This window comes from Notamacropus eugenii, chromosome 5 (genome assembly GCF_028372415.1).
Source record: "Notamacropus eugenii isolate mMacEug1 chromosome 5, mMacEug1.pri_v2, whole genome shotgun sequence".
Lineage (NCBI taxonomy): Eukaryota > Metazoa > Chordata > Mammalia > Diprotodontia > Macropodidae > Notamacropus > Notamacropus eugenii.
In genome coordinates this window covers 400439844-400459440 of record NC_092876.1, presented here as the reverse complement: position 1 = coordinate 400459440, position 19597 = coordinate 400439844, and the positions used below count along the sequence as shown (strand labels likewise).

At 35.8% G+C, this 19597-nt stretch overlaps 1 protein-coding gene across 4 annotated transcripts in view; it reads left to right on the top strand.

Moving 5' to 3' along the window:
- Nucleotides 1-927: 927 nt before the first annotated feature.
- Nucleotides 928-19597, top strand: part of LOC140506903 (radial spoke head 1 homolog) — a 41733-nt gene continuing 23063 nt past the window's right edge. For all 4 annotated transcript variants that reach the window (XM_072614572.1, XM_072614571.1, XM_072614568.1 and 1 more), the window contains exons 1-3: nucleotides 928-1338; nucleotides 10622-10735; nucleotides 10838-10943. In XM_072614572.1, the coding sequence (XP_072470673.1) occupies nucleotides 1279-1338; nucleotides 10622-10735; nucleotides 10838-10943 (280 nt within the window). In that variant the 5' untranslated portion in view covers nucleotides 928-1278. The remainder of the gene's footprint in view (nucleotides 1339-10621; nucleotides 10736-10837; nucleotides 10944-19597) is intronic.

Below are 19597 nucleotides of genomic sequence, written 5' to 3'. Positions count from 1 at the left end.
AAAAGTGCTTCATACACTGTCTGGCACATAGGAAGTACTTAATAAATGTATATTAACTAAATAAATATTTATTGATATAATTATAAAGCAAACATGTCATGTGATCTTGAGTCCCTGTTCTAGTGTGAATGAATAATATACTAGCGTAAGCAAATATGTGACTGTGGAGCTGGGAAGAAGGCAACAGCTTCTGTCACTGAAAAAATGAAGTCATTTAGGCTCAAAAGAGTAGGTTTCTTCTATTGCAAATCTTCTTACCACATTAAATATTTTTACTCTGAAATAATTGTGCTTCATAAATGAGGAAAAAAGTAATTATATCTGTCAATTGGGGTTTGTGAGCTATTGTTTTCAAGGGATATGGACCCACAGAGTACCTTGAACCTGGGCAGCTATTTTGGGGTGTCATGGTAACTACATATAAAATAATGTTCAGAACCCAGAAAGGCATAGCCCTGATGTAGTCTGACCCTATCTAGAGAATGTCTTTAGTTAAGACCATATCTAGAGTATGTTTTTGTTTGAGGGTACCAAGTTTTAGGATGGACATGGACAAATGAGAATGTCCAAAGGTAGGGCAACCAGATGAAATTAAGGAACTGGGGATATTTAGCCTGGAGAATAGTAGATTTAGGCGTGCCATGATAACGGTCTTGAATATTTTAAAGAGCTGTTTTACGGGGAAGACAGACTAAAATATATGGAAATTACAGAGAGCAGATTTAGGTTCCATGTAAGAACAGTTTCCTAGGAATTAGAGCTACTTCACAATGGAATGAATTGCTTTGGGGAGACTGAATTCATAACCACTTTTGGTGGGAGGTGGGGGGAGGGCGTCAAAAAGAACCTGAGTGACCTCAAAGAATCTGAATTCTATGATTATACACGTTCCTGATTGTTTCTTTGTGCATTCTAGTTCCCTCTCTATTTAGCCGCCTTCGGAACATGCAGGAAAACAAGACCTTGTTTCCGTTGCTATGGGATGCTATAACAACGGCTGCACGCTCAGCATTGCTTCCTCCCCTCCAAACACTCCCCTTCCCCCATGTTTGTATCTTTTGTTCTTTTCCACTTTCTCAGCTTCGGCCCCGCCCCGTCCCCTCACTCCTCATCTTGCTGGGAAAGGAGCTCCTGAGGTTGGGGACGATTAGTTTAGGACGGAAGGAGGGAAGGTGTGCACCCATGCATCTCATCTTCTTGGTTGCTTGTTGATGAAAAAGCGGTGGCCAGAAATGATTAAACCCCTCTGGAGGCAAGACTCGTGCTGGTTGTGAAGTCATGTCTTCTGATGATGTCTCTGAAGAGTATGAGGAAGAAGAAAAATTGCCTTATCTTGGGGTGAGGATGAAGATTATAGACTCTGGGTGAGGAAAGCGGCTGTAGGGCGGAGAAAGAGGGGAACATTTGTACCTGTCTTGTGACTTCAGCCTTAGACAAATAACAACCCTCTCCTCCTGGATGCTCTCTCTGTTTGCTTGATCCATTAACAGTGCGAATAACATGGTTAACAGAGTTCTGTTCTGGTTTACTTCCAACCTGCTTGAAAACTATGGTGCTTTCTTTAATGGAACATCATACCTTCCCTGCCTTCTTGTGTGTATCTCAAGTATCTCTCTCTCTCTCTCTCTCTCTCTCTCTCTCTCTCTCTCTCTCTCTCTCTCTCTCTCTCTCTCTCTCTCTCTCTCTCTCTGTCTCTCTGTCTCTCTCTGTCTCTCTGTCTCTGTCTCTCTGTCTCTGTCTCTCTCTCTCTCTCTCTCTCTCTCTCTCTCTGTCTCTCTCTGTCTCTCTCTGTCTCTCTGTCTCTCTCTCTCTGTCTCTCCCTCTCTCTCTCTCCCTCTCTCTCCCCCCCCCTTCTCTGTAATCTGTCTTCTAGCTTTCCCTCACTCCCTATTTCACTAATCTTATCAACTCCAATGCGTTCCATTGGTGGTTTAATGCAATGGAAGAAGTGTTTAACTTTTCCCCAGAACTTGGAGTGTGTGGGAGTCTGAATTTGAATCAACCACTTGAGACCTAATCTTTCTTGTGCTCTCTGTGAGAGGAAAATGGTAGTGTGTATAACATCCATCCTTTGGAAAAACCCCTTTATCTCTTAGTTTCTCTGTTTGTAAAATGAGTGGGTTCCTGTAGATCTATGGTACTGTGACCCTATGCCAGATAGTCATACATATACATAAATACATGGCAATAGAGACTGGACCTAGAATGGAGTGCATTCTACCAATGCAAGTGGATGCTTTCTTGTCAATTTATAGCCTTACAGATTTGCCTAGAGCATTGAGAGACCAAGGGTCATCCGGTATATGTCAAAGGTGAAACTTGAAAGCAGATTTTTCAGGCTTTGAGGCCAATTCTTTATTCACTACACCATGTTACCTCTTTTCTCTCTCCTGAACTTCAGTCCCACATTTCCAGCTGCCCCCTGGGCATCTCCACCTGGCACCTTAAGCTCACTATACTCTCCCCACCCATGTTACTTTTTCTTCCCTATTTCCGTTGAGATCCTTTCCACTCCCCACTCAGTTACTTCCATGTTCAGTCAATTCCTAAACCTGGCCATTTCTACCTTAATAACCCTCGCATCTGTCTCCTTCTCATTAGGATGTTGCAGATGTCTCCCAGTCTGTGTATTCCTTTCTCTTCTAGGACTCTGCTCAAAACCTTCAGTGGAGGTTTGTGGCCCCTTGTATAAAAAACAGACTCCTCTTGGTATTTCAAGCTTTCCACTATCTGGTTCCAGCTTACTTTTCCAGACTTGGATTCTTCTTTCCAGCCAAAATGGCTTGTTCATTGTTTCCAGAATTCTGTAACATAGTATCTTTCTTATCTTGGTGATTTTGCACTGTCCCTCAAGCCTAGAACACTTTCCCTCCTAACTTCTAACCTCAGTCTTTAGTGTCACCTCAATGGGAAGCCTTGACTGATCTCTCTAGTTTGGGGAGTTTTTGTTTTATTTTTGTTTGTTTTTCTCTCTCCTTATCTTGTATTCACTTATCTAAGTGCTTTATCCCCATAAACTCTTTGAAAAGTAGGCAACACTTTTCTTTGTTTTTCTCGGTTTCTCAGTTTCTCCGTCATGTGCTGATTTGTACTTAGTAGGCTCTTGATTGACTTTGATTGGAACAATGTTTTTGTCTTTCACCCTTCTCAGATATCTGGGAGTCTGGGTGGGGTGAATTCAGGGAAGGAATAGCTGGAGAGTAGAGAAAAACCAAAGTGTGGGAAAGGTATTTTCCTGGGTCTTTCCCACCCATCCCAACAAAAATCCCAGGAGATCTAGCCTGTTGCTAAGTCCACAACTGCAGTAGAATCAAGTGCCAGAACTTTGAGACTGGGGAGTGGTATAATGTACAAGATCCAACTTCGATTATCAACACATTCATTTCCTCCTCTTGTCTTTTCCCAACTGCCTCCCAATCCCTTCTTCCTGTTCTTTCTAAGCACTTAAATGTTTTTAAATGTTCCTCCTCCTCCCTCTCTTCATTCTTTTTCATTGTTTTCCTACACCCTAACAAACCTCCACAAAAAGACTACATACCAGTATCTTCCAGATACTGATCATGCCATCCTATTTCTTTTTTTAAATAGCATTTTATTTTTTCCCAATTATAAGTCGACAATTTTTAGCATTCATTTTTTACAAGACTTTGAGTTCCAAATTTTTTTCCTTCCTCCCTTCCCCTTTTCCTGAAATCATCATGCCTTTCTAAGCTTGAAAAACTTTCTCTGGCTTCCCATCGTTTGTATCGTAAAAATCCAATTTGCCATTCAAAGTTTTCCATTATGTTTTTCCAGTAACACCCCCTCCTTTTTTTTTAGTGCTTTAAAGCTTATAAAGTACTGTGTAACAATCCAATACCATGATATTTTAGAGATGAGCAAACTGCTAATGAAGGTTAAGGCACTTGCCCCATCTGACTCAGTGTTTAGCAGAGTGCTGCTATCTGGCAGCTTCTGTTCTGGTGCTGTCTAGTACTTATTCATAAATACTCAGTGACTTGAAATCACAGAGTTAACAAGTGTCAGAGCTGCGGGTTTAATCCCACTTTTCCCGAATCTCAAATGGAAGACCACTGCTTCAAGCTCCTCCCATCACAAATGATGCTTGACTCTGTGAACCAAGAACATGTCCTGCTCTCTCCATGTCTTTGTTCACAACATCCTAGGTTCATTCCAACATTCTTGATCCTTCAAGACCCAGATCAATTGCAGTTTTCGGTGGAGCTCTCCCTCTCCCAGAAGCAGTGCTCACTTCTCAATATTCTCATAGCACTTTTGTCTCTTTCCTCCTTATTTTAACAATAATAACAATAACTTTTATTTTTATAGCAATGTAAGGTTTAAAAAGTGCTTTCCCAATGACAACCCTGTCGTATTCTAGGCACTGTTATAAGGTTGAAAGAGTTTTGGATATGGACACAGAAAACAGATTCAATCCCAGTCTCATTTTCCTAATTTATAAAATGGGACATAAAGTAAAATGTGAATGATTCTCTCACCATCTACCTCAAACTAGGCCTGTACAACATATGACCCAAGGGCTGCTTGCAGCCCACTAAAAGATTTCAGGTGGCCTGTGAAAAATACAGGATGTGAAAGAAAGTAAAGATGTAACGAGTGTGTCGTCCATGTCCCATTTCACCCCACTAGTCACTATTGTGCCTACCATGTAACATGGTGGTGGGTTTCCACTGCTCACTCTCTCATGTTCGTCCCAAGGCAACAAACCATCCTCAGTCTATCACTAGTCTGAGAGAAGCAATTTCATGATAAATAAAAATCTTAATAAGTGTAACTAATTGATATTAATTAAAATTTCCCTTTCTTAAAAAATATGGTTAATTTGCAAAATAGTTTAATCATTAATTATACCTTTACTTGGAAAGTGAGTCACTAAAAATCTATCCATGACTTGAAAAAGTTTAGCCTATTTTAATTTTGGTTCCTACCTACTACCAAGTTGTACTAGTCTACACTATGTGAATATGAACCATTATTACTTGGTATCAGAGTTATTTGTGCATTCCTTACCTTCTTTACTCCCAGGCAGAGACTATGCAGGAGGATCTTGTATAGTCAGTCAACAAGCATTTATTAATTACCTACAAATATGCCAAGCATTGTGTTATGCACTGGATAAAAAGAAAGGCAAAAATAGTTCTTGTTTTTGAGAGACTGTCAGTTCTAATAGGGAAAACAATATACAAACAACTATTTAGAAATGACATATATATGATGAACTGAAGAAAATCAATGAGGGAAGGCATTAACATTACAGCAGGATCAGGAAAAGCCTTTTGTAGAAGGTGGAATTTTAGATGGGACAAACTAAACCACTCCCAGTCTATTTAGATTCTATGATGATGAACCTTGATGATGATAGGGTTCAGAGGGAACATTCATATGTATCATCTCTCCATATCAAAATGTAAATATTTATATCCTTATGATCCTTTATCATTGTTCAATGGATTTTATCTTTTTTATGTTTCTCTTAACTCTGTGTTTGAACTTCTAAGTTTCTATGAAGCTGTGATATGCTTAAAAGTCTTCTTTTTCATTAAAGATCCACTTTTTCCCCCTAAAGGATTATATTCAGTTTTATTGGGTAAATTATTCTTGTATGTAAACCAATATATCTGTTACCTTCTGGATTATTTATTTTACTAACTTCATTGTGCTGGCTGCTAAATCTTGTGATTCTGACTATAGTTCCTTGCCACTTGAATTCTTTTTTTTTAACTGCTTGTAGTATTTTTTTCTTTGACCTCTGGATTTTGGCTATAAGGTTCCTGGGAGTTTTCCTTTTTTGGGTTTCTTTCAGGAGATTAAAGATGGTCTGTGGTTTCAGTCGTATCTGACTCTTCATAACCTCATCTGGGGCTTTCTTCATGAGTATACTGGAATAGTTTGCTATTTCCTTCTTCAGCTCATTTTACAGATGAGGAAACTGAGGCAAACAGGGTTATGTGACTTGCCAAGGATAACCCAGCTAGTAAGATGTTGAGGCCAAATTTGAACTCAGGAAGGATGAGTCTTTCTGACTTCAGGCCCTGGGGAGATCTATTGTGCCACCTAGCTTCCTGTAGATTAAAAATAGGTTCTACCTACTTCCATTTTGTCCTCTGATTCTACGAAATATGAGCAGTTTTCTTTTTATTTTTTAAGATTCCTTGAAATAAGGGATTCCTTTTTGCATTTTTTTCCTTCAGTCTTTTGACTTCCTTTTATTATTTCTTGCTGTCTCACGAGTTGTTGACTTCTATTTGGTCAATTCTAATTTTCAGGGAGCATGTTGCTTGAGCAGGTTTTTGTATTTCTTGTGCTGTTATGTTAATTAATTCCCTTTCCATTTCTATAACTTTCATTTCTTTTACATTTGTTTCCTCTCTAGCTCTCTCTCATTTCGTTTATAAAAATATTTTTATATCTTTTTTTAACCTTTGTTTCATCTTTTCCAGGAATTCTAATTGAATTATTCCCTTAAATTCAATTCCCACACAAGTCAAGACATCATCTCATGATGTCATTGGTCCTCTTTGAAAATGAAAATGAAATATCAAGTTGAATTTGTGTCGAGGCTGTGTTTTTTTCCCTCAATTTATTAATTTATTTTTAGTTTTCAACTTTCATTTCCATAAGTTTTAAATTTTCTTCCCTTCCCTCCATGAGATGGCATACAATCTAATATTTGCTCTACACACACATTCCCATTAAACACATTTTCACATTAGTCATGTTGCATAGAAGAATTATAATAAATGGGAGAAACTTTCAGAAAGAAAACAAAGCAAAAGAGAAAATAGTTTGCTTCTCTCTGCATTCTGACTTCATAGTTCTTTCTCTGGATGTGGATGGCATTTTCCATCATGAGTCCTTTGCTTTAGGTCCTTTCATTGCTGAGAAGGGCTAAGTCTATCAGAAACAGTCCTTGAACCCTGTGGCTGTTTCTGTGAACAATGTTCTCCTGGTTCTGCTCACTTCACTCAGCATCAGTTCATATATGTCTTTCCAGGGTTTTCTGAAGTCCTCCTATTCATCATTTCTTATAGCCCAATAGTAATCCATTACAATCAAGTACCACAACTTGTTCAGCCATTCTCCAATTTATGAGTATCCCCTCAATTTCCAGTTCATGGCCAACACAGAAAGAGCTGCTATAAATACTTTTGTACATGTAGGTCCTTTTCCCGTTTTTATGATCTCTTTGGGATACGGCCCTAGAAGAGCTATTGCTGGGTCAAAGGGTATGCACATTTTTGTAGCCTTTTGGGCATAGTTCCAAATTGCTCTCCAGAATGGCTGGACCAGCTCACAGCTCCACAAACAGTGAATTAGTGTTCCAATTTTCCCACAACTTCTCCAACATTTATCATGTTGCTGTTTAGTCACATTAGGCAATCTGATAGATGTGGGGTGGTACCTCAGAGTTGTTTTGATTTGCATTTCTCTAATCAATAGTGATTTAGAGCATTCTTTCATATAACTATAGATAGCTTTAATTTCTTCCTCTGAAAACTGAAAACTGGAAAGTGCCAGAGTAAAATTGCCTCTGAAAACTGCTGATTGTCTTGGAGGTTTTGCTTGTAAATGTTTTGAAATAATTTTCTTCGCCTGGGTTTGTGTTTTGAGTATCCTTGTTACTTTAATAGTTTTATATGGTGGAATTCATTTTTCCAGCCCAATTTGTCACTTCATGCTTGATATTAGGGCCAGGCCCTGTTCATTTCTGGAGGAAATACCTGACCTCTTTGCCTCTTTCTTGGGGTATTGAGTATTATGTCATTCCAGTTTCTCAGGGCCAGCTTAGGCTGGTGATCTGAAAGTTTCAGTGCATCCAAAATGACCTAACCTAGGCAAAGACCTGATTGCTGTCTCCCTAGTCTGAGCTCTTCAAGTTCCCAGCCTAAATTTGGATCTGAGCAAGCCAGTTCAGAACTTTCAGTATGGGATTTCCCTGGTAATTCTGAAAGTTTCAGAATGGGCTAAAAACTAAAACTGAGACCCTGCTTTGTTCCTGGGATCTGAATCACACAGCTGCTACCTGCTTCTCTTGTACATAGGCTAGGACTTGCTACCACTCCTACCCCTGAATACCAAAGGAGAACTGCTCTGTGTGATGAGGACATTCACCACTTTTGCTTGATGCTGAAAGTGTCCCAGTAGAATACAAAAGCTGTCAGCATCAGGAGCTCCAGAGACTTTTCAGCCGGGGTGGGTGATTATTCTGTTTCTTTTTGATCAAACCCTGGAATGAAGTTTTTAAATTACTTGCATTTCCTCCTATAGTCTGGAAAATTTTGGACAAGCTAGACTGTTGGAAGAGGGGACAAGTATAGCTTAAGGATTTGGTTCTGATGCCTTTAGTATCACTCCCATTTTTTATTGAGTCATGCAAAAAGTTCATATTTGATATAATCAAATAATTGAGATAAATGATTATTAAGAACCGGTGATTTGGGGAGATACAGAGTTCCCCTCTTTTTCTAAAGACTTGATTTCAAAAATTCAGTCTTTTGAAGGACATTACTGAAAATGACATTGGACCCAGGTGGGAAGCCATTGTGCTCTACTCAGGTTTGGGTGGGGATAAATTTTTTGAATAGATTGCCCAACACTGGAGGTAACTTAGAAGTATTGCATAATCAAAGTTCATTTGAATATGTTCAGTCTCTCATTGTAATATTCATTCTCTCATTAGTTGTTAACCAATTGGTATTGATTGCCACCCTCAGTAACACCCCTCTTCCAATGGGCATATAAACTGTGAGCTGCCATGACTGTCCTTGGTCTTAGAGAGAGACAGCCAAATGACCATCCTTGTATTAAAATGTTGGCATTACTAATAAATGATTCACTTACCTAGAAATTATGTCTCTCAAAACTTTTTAAATGCCACAGAGTCAAATATATGTGATCTCATTAATTTGGAGGTTCCTTCTAACAATGTAAACCACAGCCCATACATGGGAACCCATCCTGTGTACTTTTTTTTCCATAACACAAGGTCCTGAATTTACAGCTATCTAACACAACCCCTTCATTTTACAGTGGAGACACTGAGACTCACAGGTTAAATGACTTATCCATGGTTACGGAGAGGAAAGAGAGAAGGGGAAGGGAACAAGATTTATTAAGCTTCTACCATATGCCAGGCACTATACTAAGTGCTATAAAAGTATTATCCCATTTGATCCTTGCAACAATCCTGTGAGATTGTTATTGTCCTCTTTTTATAGTTGAGACAACTGAGTGAAAGAAAGATGAAATGTCTTGCCCTGTGGTCACACAGCTAGTAAGTATCTGAGGCTAGATTTGAACTCAGCTCCACTTGTTCTCAGACTCAGCGCTATATATACACTTTGCCACAGGGATATTAAGTGTCAGAGGAAGGATTCGGACCCAGATTTTCCTGACAATAATTTCAGTATACAGTCCGTTATGTTACACTGCCTACTCTGTTCTTTGGGGTTCCTCACCGATGTTGGTTCTATAGCCATTTCAGTCTTGTCTCCTTTCACAATGTAGTGGATTTCACTGAACATATTTTGTAGTGTTTCAGGGATTTCTGTGATTGTTTTTGTTCAGTCTTTTCAGTTGTGTCTGATTCTTCAGGACTTCATTTGGGGTTTTCTTGGCAGAGATACTGCAGTGGTTTGCCATTTCCTTCTCCAGCTCATTTTACAGATCAGGAAACTGAGGCAAACAGGGTTAAGTGACTGACCCAGGGTCACACAGATAGTGTCCAAGGCCAGATTTGAACTGGTCTGGGGCTTTATGTATTGCACCACCTAGTTCCACTGTTATTTAGTATGATTTTATCTTAATGAGAGTAATTTTATCCTTTTTGTCATAGAGGGAGTAAGTTGGTAGTCAAAAGCAGGTTCTGTAACTCCATACCCAGGGTACTTTCCTCTACTACATCTCTAATTTTCCATGACTTTGGCCAACACCTTAGATGAGTCTAGATCTCCTTGTTCTACATCTTATTTAGACTTGATACTAAGCAGGTGATTAAACAAAGTTATCTCTGTGATTGTGTGTATTATATAATTTCTCTTCACTTTGAACATGAAGTCTTATAAAATTTTTATATGTGTGTGGCAGACACCTTGACTGCTGAAAGCCTTCAGTTCTGCCTTTTGTTTTACTAAGTTAGATGTTCCAGTAAACAGTAGACATAGCAGAAGCTTATAAAATCACTATACCTCACTCAATTGTACAGCTCTCAGGAAAGAATCTGATATCAGTTGTTTAAGCTTTTTTGTGAGTTCAAGGCACTGTGTTACATCTGGGTGAAAATTTAGTCTTTATTTTTAACTATGAAGAGAAGAGCTTTATCTAAAGAAAAAGGAATGTCAGGAATGTCAAAAAAGGACAAATGTCAGGAATGTCAAAAAAGGAATGTCAAATGAGCATATGAAAAAGATATTTTGGGGAATAGGAGAGCCTTCTGAGAGCCCCTGAAATTTTACAAGATAGGCTACTTCTGGTTACTTATAAGGCCAGCTCTGCTAATATTCCATATGTTCAATATTTTTAAAATTCTTTTTAGTAACTTAATTTTCATAGACTTGTCTGTTTAGCAAATCAATTCACTTTGATTATCTAATTTCTCCAGGAATATGAAGGAGATCGCAATGAGGAAGGTGAACGGCATGGATATGGGAAGGCAATATTACCCAATGGAGATAAATATGAAGGACAATATGAACATGGTAAAAGACATGGTAAGGTAAGGCTAAACGCATTAGGTAAATTTTTCTTCTAAAAATTGCATCTAAAAATTTTTAGGGCATATTTTCACTTAGGAATAACAAGAAAAAATATGTTTCAGGGGACCTACAAATTTAAGAATGGTGCTCGATACATTGGAGAATATCAAGAAAATAAAAAACATGGTCAAGGCACTTTTTTCTATGCAGATGGATCACAATATGAAGGTAAAATTGTATCATAAGTTAAATATTATTGTTTCAATGTAAGAGAAGTAGTTTGGACTTTTTGTTTTGTGTTGATTTTGATGACTAAGCTTTTCTATAAATATTGAAGTACATGAGAGAAGCTCCAAATGCTTTGGTTCAATCAACCTGTTACATGCAAGGCATTATACTATCCACAGTGAGAAATACTAGATAAAGAAAAATGTAGTCCCTTCTTTCAAGGACTTTGCAATCTAGCCAGTAAGACAGAACCTATAAATATATATGTATAGGAACACACATATATGTGGGTGTACGTGTATATACATATATTTGCATATATACATGTGTACATATACATTGTATGTATATATATATACATACACACACATATACAGAGAGAGAGAGAGAGAGATGTAAGGCACCTTGTTAACAAATGCCAAAAAACAATCATTCCTTTAAAAATTCATTTTGGGTTGGGTTGGTGTGATCAGAAAACACTCCTCAGAGAAGTAAAGAAGAAAAAGACTTGAATACGGAGTATTAATTGTAGTATGAGCTTAGGGAATGACACAAGCAAATGATTAGATGGAGATATTGGAGAGTAATAATAGTTTGACTGAAACAGAATGATTGTGTTAGGAAATAATGGGAGAAAAAAACTAGAAAGTTCTACTGGGGTTAGATTTTGCTCACCAATACCAGGCTAAGGAGTTTGAGACATCATCTAGTAAGTAGTGAGGAACGATTAAAGGATTTAGGGCAGGTAATTGACATAGTGTATGAGATATTTTAGATGATTCTTTTTTAATGGGAAGAAATGAGTGCTGAGGTTCTAATACACATCAAAAGCTGGTACTGAGGTAGGATATAGTTTTGATGAGGGTTTTTATGAAAATATTTTTTAATTTGAATTTATTATGCTGAAGTTTTCTTTCACCTAAAAGAAAATCACCAGGTAAATTCTTTATTTGTCTTCCTAATAATTTCACCTTTATTGTCAAAGACAATCAGTCAACAAGCATTTATTAAGCACCTTCCATACCCAAAGGAAGGCAAAACACAGGCCCTGCCCCCAAGGAGCTCACAATCTAATGGGTATATTCTAAAGGCAGACAAAGTATAAGTGAAATTACATTCTAAATCTAATTTTAACCAACAAAAAAACTTGCTGGTGAAGAAAAATGTCCAGACTATGAAATAATTACATAATTTTCAACTCAATACATCCAAAACATAAGCCATTATCTTTAATTGTAAATCCACCCCTCACCCTAATTTCCCTGTTTTGTTTAAGGTGTCACCATCTTTCCAGGCATTCAAGCTTACAACCTTGGAATAATCTCCTTCACATCACTTATAACCATGTCTTGCAGATTCTACATCCACGTCTGTGATTTCTGTCCTCTTATCTCTACTTGTCGAAACTATTTCCAATAATTTTCTGATTACTTTCCTTTCCTCAAGTCTCCTTCCCTTTTAGTGCATCCTTCTGGATGCCATATAGCTCCCCAAGTTAATACTTCCAAAGTATGGCTGTCCCTTGCTCAAAAAGATTCAGTGGTTTCCTACTGCTTCTACAGGGTCCAAAATTTTGCTTTTAAAACTCTTCACAATCTAAATCCAGCCTACATTTCCAGGTTTATTACACATTACTCTCCTTCATAAACTCTATGTTGCAGCCAAAATGGCCTTTTTGTTCTTTCATACCCAGACTGTTGCATCTCCGTATCTGTGCCTCTTGGGTCCACTGTGCTCCTTTCTTTACCTCAATTTCCTGGAATTCACAGCTGACCTTCCAAATTAAACTCAGGTTTCGCCTCCTACGTGAGACCTTTTTTGATGATAATGCCTCCCTCCTCTGCCAAAATTGCTTTGTATTTACTTTCTGTGTATATGCATGTATATATGCATAGTAGATAATCATACATACATTTAAAAATAATTTTTATTGATCTTTTGTTTTTTTATCACCACCATTTCTTTTATTTGGACTATTTTATTATTTTTACTTTTCAAGTAACATGTATTTATTTTATTAATCTTTCTCCTACTATCATTAATTCTTATTCCTCCACTGAGCACATTATTAAAAGCAAAAGCAAAAAACAAATCTCCCAATATATAGCTGTACTTCACATTAAAAAAAGCCCCACATCACAGCGTGTAAAAATGTGCATCTCTATATTTTAAGTTTCTTTCCTCTATCAGGAATGAGTGTCATGTTTCTTCTTCATTCTTTGGGACTCTTGGTTTATCACAATGTTGCAGAGTTTTAAAAATCTTTCAAAGTTGTTTTTCTCTGTAATGCTGTCAACCATTGTATAATTTGTTCTAGTAGCTCTGTTCACTTGGCTCTGTATCAACTAATAAAGGTCTTCCCAGTGTCCCCTGAAATTGTCCATTTTATCATTATATATTGTTAAAAATTATACATTTCATTATTGCATATTACATGCATACATACAAATATTAAACATTTCTTTTAATCATTCTGTAATAAGAAGATGTACTCAGTCTCTAATTTTTGACTACCATAAAAAGAGCTGCTATAAGTATTTCTATATAAATGGATTCATTTCCTCTCTCCTTGATTTCTTTGGGCGATAAGCCTACTAGCAGTATAGCTGGACAAATTATTATTCATTAACTTCCTGGACATAGCTCTTCTCTGCTTTCCAAAGTGGTTAAACCAATTCACAATTCTACTACCTCTGTACTCCTGTCCTGTTTTCCCACATCCTTACCGTTCTGAGAGGTAAAGGAGGAACCCAAAGTTCTTTAAATTTGTATTCCTCTTATTATTAGTAATTTTGAGCATTTTTCATATGATGATTGGTAGCTTGGATTTTTTCCTTTGAAAAATTCTTGTTCATATCCTTTGACAATTTATTTGTTGGGGAAATGGCTCTTATTCTTATCAATTTGAATCAATGCCTTATGTATCTTGAAAATTAGACCTTTATCAGAGAAACTTTTTTGCAAATATTTCCCTGTTACTTGCTTCCTCTTCTATTTTTTTTACTACATTAAATTTTTTTTTGCAAAAACTTAAATTTTATGTAATAAATATTGTTCATCTTTTCTTATGTGATGCTATCATTTGTTTAGTCATGAATTCTTTCCTATCTATAGATGTAAAAAGTAATTTCTTCCTCACTCCTCTGGTTATGGATCTCATTTGGAGTTTATCTTGGCTTATGGTGTGAAGTATAGGTCAAAAGCTAATTTCTTCCAGACTGATAGATAGTTTTACCAGCATCTTTTGTCTCTGCGTCCTTTCCCCAAGCAACTGGGGTTTTTAAGTTTATTAAACATTTTGTTACTCTGATTTTGTGTGTTATATATCTAATCTATTCTCTCATCAATACCTCTCTACCTGTCTCTGTCTCCCTCTTCCAATAACAAATAGTTTTAATGATTATTGCTGTGCAGTACAGTTTGGGATCTGGTATTGATAGACCTCCTCCTTCTTTTTCATTTTTCTTTCATTATTACTCCTGAAATCCTTGACCTTTTGTTTCTCCATATGAATTTCATTATTTTTTTCTACATCTATGAAATTTTCTATCAGGAGTTTGATAGGTACAACCCTAAATAAAGTGAATTAGGATAGTATTGTCATTTTTATCATATTGATTCCTCTTGCCTGTAAGCAGTTAATTAGTTTCTTCAATTATTTAGACAAATCTTTATTCCTACAAACAATATTTTATAGTTAGCTTCTTATAATCCATGGGTGAAGATTGATAGATACACTCTCAAATATTTTTTGTCTTATGCAGTTATTTTTAACAAAATTTCTCCTTCTTTCTCTTCCTGGATTTTTAAATTATGTATAGGAATGCTGATATTTTATATGTATTTACTCATATCCTGCAACTTTGCTTAAGTTATTATTTAAATTATTTTAGTTGATTCTTTAAGGTTCTCTAGGTACATTGTCATATCATCTGAAAAACATAATATTTTCCTTGGTATCCATGCTAATTCCCTTGGTTTCCTTTTCTTGTCTTATTGCCACACTATATCACATAAAAATAGTAATAATCAGCATCTTTGCTTTACTGTTGATTTTACTGAAAATGGCCTCTGATTTTTCTCCATTACAATTTGTTCTTGGATTTAGATAAATACTATTTACTATATTAAGAGTACTATATTTCTGTGTATATAAATAAAATATATTTATTCTTAATATTGCTGGAGTTTTAGCAGGAATGATTGTTGGACTTTGTCAAAAACTTTTTCAGCATTTATTGATATAATCTTATAGCTTTTATTATTTGTTATTATTTATTATTATTATTCTTTTATTTAGATCATTAATATGGTTTATCATTATCGTATTTATAGTCTTCCTTATGTTGAACCAACTCTGCACTGGTATAAACTCAAATTTGTCATACTATACATCTTTATGATACTTAGGTGTAATTTATCTGCTAAAATTTCTATTTAAAATTTAAGATTTGTTTAAATTTAAATTCTATTTAAAATTTTTTAATCTTTTAAAATATATTTTATTAAATTAATATAATTTAAAATGTTCATTAGGGATATTAGTTTGTATTTTTCTTTCTCTGCTTTGTCTCTCCATGGTTGAATATCAGGACTATATTTGTATCCTATAAAAATAGTGGGAGTTATCTTTTTTATTATTGCAAACCATTTATGCAATATTAGAAGTAATTGATCATTAGCTTTATATTTCCTCTCATCTTGTCCTTTTGTACATTTTCTTCCTTTTTTTCTCCCACATCTCTTTATAAATAAGAAGATGGTCAAAGAGAGTAAGAAAAAATCTGTTTTTTCTCTTATAGCTGTTCTCTTCCTCTTACCTTAGCCTTGATCCTAGGTTTTTAATTTCCCTTTCATTTTAATTTTCTTTTCATATTCCTCCTTCCAGTATTTAAGTTTGCTTTGCTTATAACTATTCATTTACTTATGCTGCTCTCCCTCTGAGATCCCTTTCTATCTCTCTCTTGTTCCTATACTCTCTTATCTTTATTTTGAGTTTATTATATTTCTTTACTGAAGACTTTTAAAATATGAGTTTATTTATAATTGTGTTCAATCTTTCTTTTTATGATTCAGATGAAACTGAGGATCACTGGATGTCTACTTCCTCCCAAGTTTTCCTCCATAGCTATATATCTTGTGCACCTCGAATATACAATAGTGATTTCCCTTCTCTTTTTCCTCCTTGGTGTAGTTCCCTATCCCTCCAATTTTTGTCTTTTCTTAAGATTATTAAAACAGAATACAACCATCATAGGCCCTTCTCTCATTTGAACCTTTCTTTATGACCCTTAGAGATATTAAGGTTCTTTGAAGACATGTTTCTTATCATCTCATCAACATGCAAACAATTTACCTTTGCATATTTCCTTTCAATAAAACAAACATATTTATCTTTCTACATTACTCTTGGAACCTGAATTTACTCTTGGAACCTGAATTGAAAAATGCCTACTGAATTCTGACTTTTTCATCAAGAAATGCTTGAAAATCTCCTATTCTTGTCAAACAATGGGTGTAGATACCAGATCAGTTTTGGGAATTCAGTCAGTGATGAAAAAGGAACCACTGGAGCATTTATTATATCTATATGTTTCCCTTTAATACAAAACAATAAAGTATATATGACTATAGGAGATGGTGGGGTATAATACTTAGCAGGAGATCTCTTCTATTTTTGGTAACTCCTTGTAAAATTTCTAAGTGAGAAAAATCATTTTGTTTTCCTTGTCATTTCTGTTTAGACTAATATAACAGAAAGCAAAGTTTACTCTAATATAAGATAAAGCAAAGTTTACTTTAATTTGGTTAAAGAATATAATGCAATTTTAGGGGGAAATAAGAAACCTTGTGGAATGAAGGGAAACTGAGCAGGCAAGAAGACCAAGAAAAAAGAATAAAGAAAAGAAATGGAGTCAGAGGAGAGAGAACAAATAAAGAGAAGTGCTCTGAAGTAAGGCTGTCAGCTGTGGTTAAAAGTGGTCTTAAAAGGGGTCTTAGAAGATCATTGAATTTAGAGGAAGAATGGACCTTATAATAGAATCTTAGAGATAGAGGAGACTTCAGATACTATTAGAGTAAGACACAGAAGTGCTAGCAGCTATAAAGCTGTACCTAACCCAACTGTAGCTGACCAAGACTACCCTGATGTGTAATCATCTAGCCTTCCTTTGAAGAACATTAGTAAGGCACTCTCTTCTACTGTTGGATAATGCGCTCCCTTTCTTCCCTGCTCCCTCTCCCTTTTTAATAGATAAGGAAAATGGGACTGAGAAGAGGGACTTGCCCAAGTGATGAACATTTAGAACATTGTTTTTAAAAAACAAAAAAAAAATCAGTTCTAATAATAAAAGACTATTTTTCTTCAGAACATTAAAAAATATATTTAAACAACATAATATATACTTTAAAAGACATCCAGTGGCTTCTCTATATTTAATGAAAGCCATTGGACTATATAAATTAATGCAAAACTTTTTCCTGAAACATCTTTAATTTCATTGGTATACAGAATACCTCCAGAGTTGTTATGAAGATTAAATGGGACAATATTCATTAAACACTAAGCACAATGCCCAGCACTTAATAGGGTCACGATATCAGTTCTGTTCCTTGGTTGGCTCTTATTCCCTAGGAGCTGAGAATTTCTGTTACTGAATCTCTGAAACATAAGATCAATCTGTACTCTCTGACAGGCTTTCATGACTTATCTCTTTAGAATCTGTATACTTCCCTGCTCCTGTGCTCACATTTCTTCTTTCTTACTGGTTTATTTATCTCTCTCTAGTTTGTATCATCTTCTGTCTAAACATTCTTTTTTCCGAAAGTGAGAGGGCTAAGTTTGGAAGTCAAGGTCACTCACTGTCTGTGCCCTGTCTAGACCCTTCTTCAAAGTCTCTTTGCCAGAGAGTCAAATTACTATTAAAAGGAGGATTTGTTGTGTTGAGTTTGATTGCAAATAGATAATGGTGGAAAAACAAACAAAATGTCAATAAAACATTTTTGAAGGAGTATTATTTCATCTTTTGAGGGTACTTCCTTCAGTGAGGCAGTTGGCAACCCTTTGTACCAAAACATTAATTGCCATAGGAAAAATAAAAATCATCAGGTGGTATCTTATGTGAGTGATGGACTCATCTGTTAATGAGTCTGTTGACACCATGATGGGATGGAGTTCAGGACTAGTCTATTACAAGCTTATATTCCAAGTTTTTTCAGCTTAGTAGGACTGACCAGAATTAGTAATTAACTAGCATAATCCAGTTATCTCCTTACCATAGTGATGCATCAAAGTAGAACTTTTATCAATAATTGCCTCAAATAAAAAGTTAAAAGTGAATCCTTCAAATAAAAAGTTAAAAGGAATCCTTCTCCTTGGCCCTGCATGATGGGGGAGGGGAGGAAGAGGGAGGGATGTTTCAGAAAATTATGGTAAGACCTATATGAACTGATAAAAGTCAAGGGAGAAGAAATGGGAGATCATTGTTCATGTAACAGCAATGTTGTGATGATAAACTATCAAAAACTTGACTATGCTGATCAACACAATGATCAATGATTAATACAGTACAAAAGATTAATGAAAAAATGCTATCCACCACTAAGAGAGAAATGATGAACTCTGAGTGCAAATTGGAGTATAATTTTCTTACTTTCTTATCTTGCTTTTTTTTGAAATATGACTAATATGAAAATATATTTTGCATGATTTCACATGTATAATTAATATCATATTGCTTGCCTTCTCAGTGGGTATGGGAGGGAGTGACAATGAAGGGAGTGATAATTTAGAACTCAACATTTAAAAATAAAGGAATGTTAAAAATAAATAAATAAGAGTTTTTAAAAAAAACTATGTCAAAGCTCTAATCATCATACAGAGTTATTTTTCTGAGCTCTGAACTGGTGTTTAAGAAAAATAAAATCTAAAGCTTAACATCTGAAATCTCTGCATTGTGACAGAGTTATTTAGAGGTAGTTACTTATCACATGAACTCAGCAGAAATATTTTTCCCATAACACAAACAATGAACTTCTGTGAGCCTCCAGATGGAGGTGTCTTGGGTTAGGGAGTTTATTACTATGTAATAATGGTCTATATATTGGGGAGGTATATCATTTAACTGTATCTATGGGAATCCTAAACCATTTGGACTTTGCATCACTTTTTAAAAAACTAACTCTCGGTGACCTGAATTTGAATTGCAAGTGCCCAGAAGTAAATAAACAGCTTGAATTCTCCAAACCTATGGATGACAGCATCATCTCATAAGTCTTCATTGCTGAAGAAGGCACTGTAGCTATCGCATCCAGAATTATACCTGGCTTCCAAGACCCTTTTTCAAGTGCCTACATCCAAGCTAAGCAATCTTTTTTTTTAAGCTTGCTACTTTCCAACTCAACCCCACTTATATATACAGAACAATTCTTTCCACTGTATTCACACACCATAATTGTTCCCACCCCCATGTGCTCCTCTGTTCTCTTCCATCCATCATCATCTTTAACCCTCTTCAAGATATCATGGTATAAGGGAAAGAATACTAGACTGAGCATTAAGTTTGTTGGTTCCACCTCAGTTTGGTTGTGTGGGCAAACTGTTTCAGCCCTCTGTGTCTCAGTTTCCATATCCAGAGTTTTTTTAAAAAAACTGA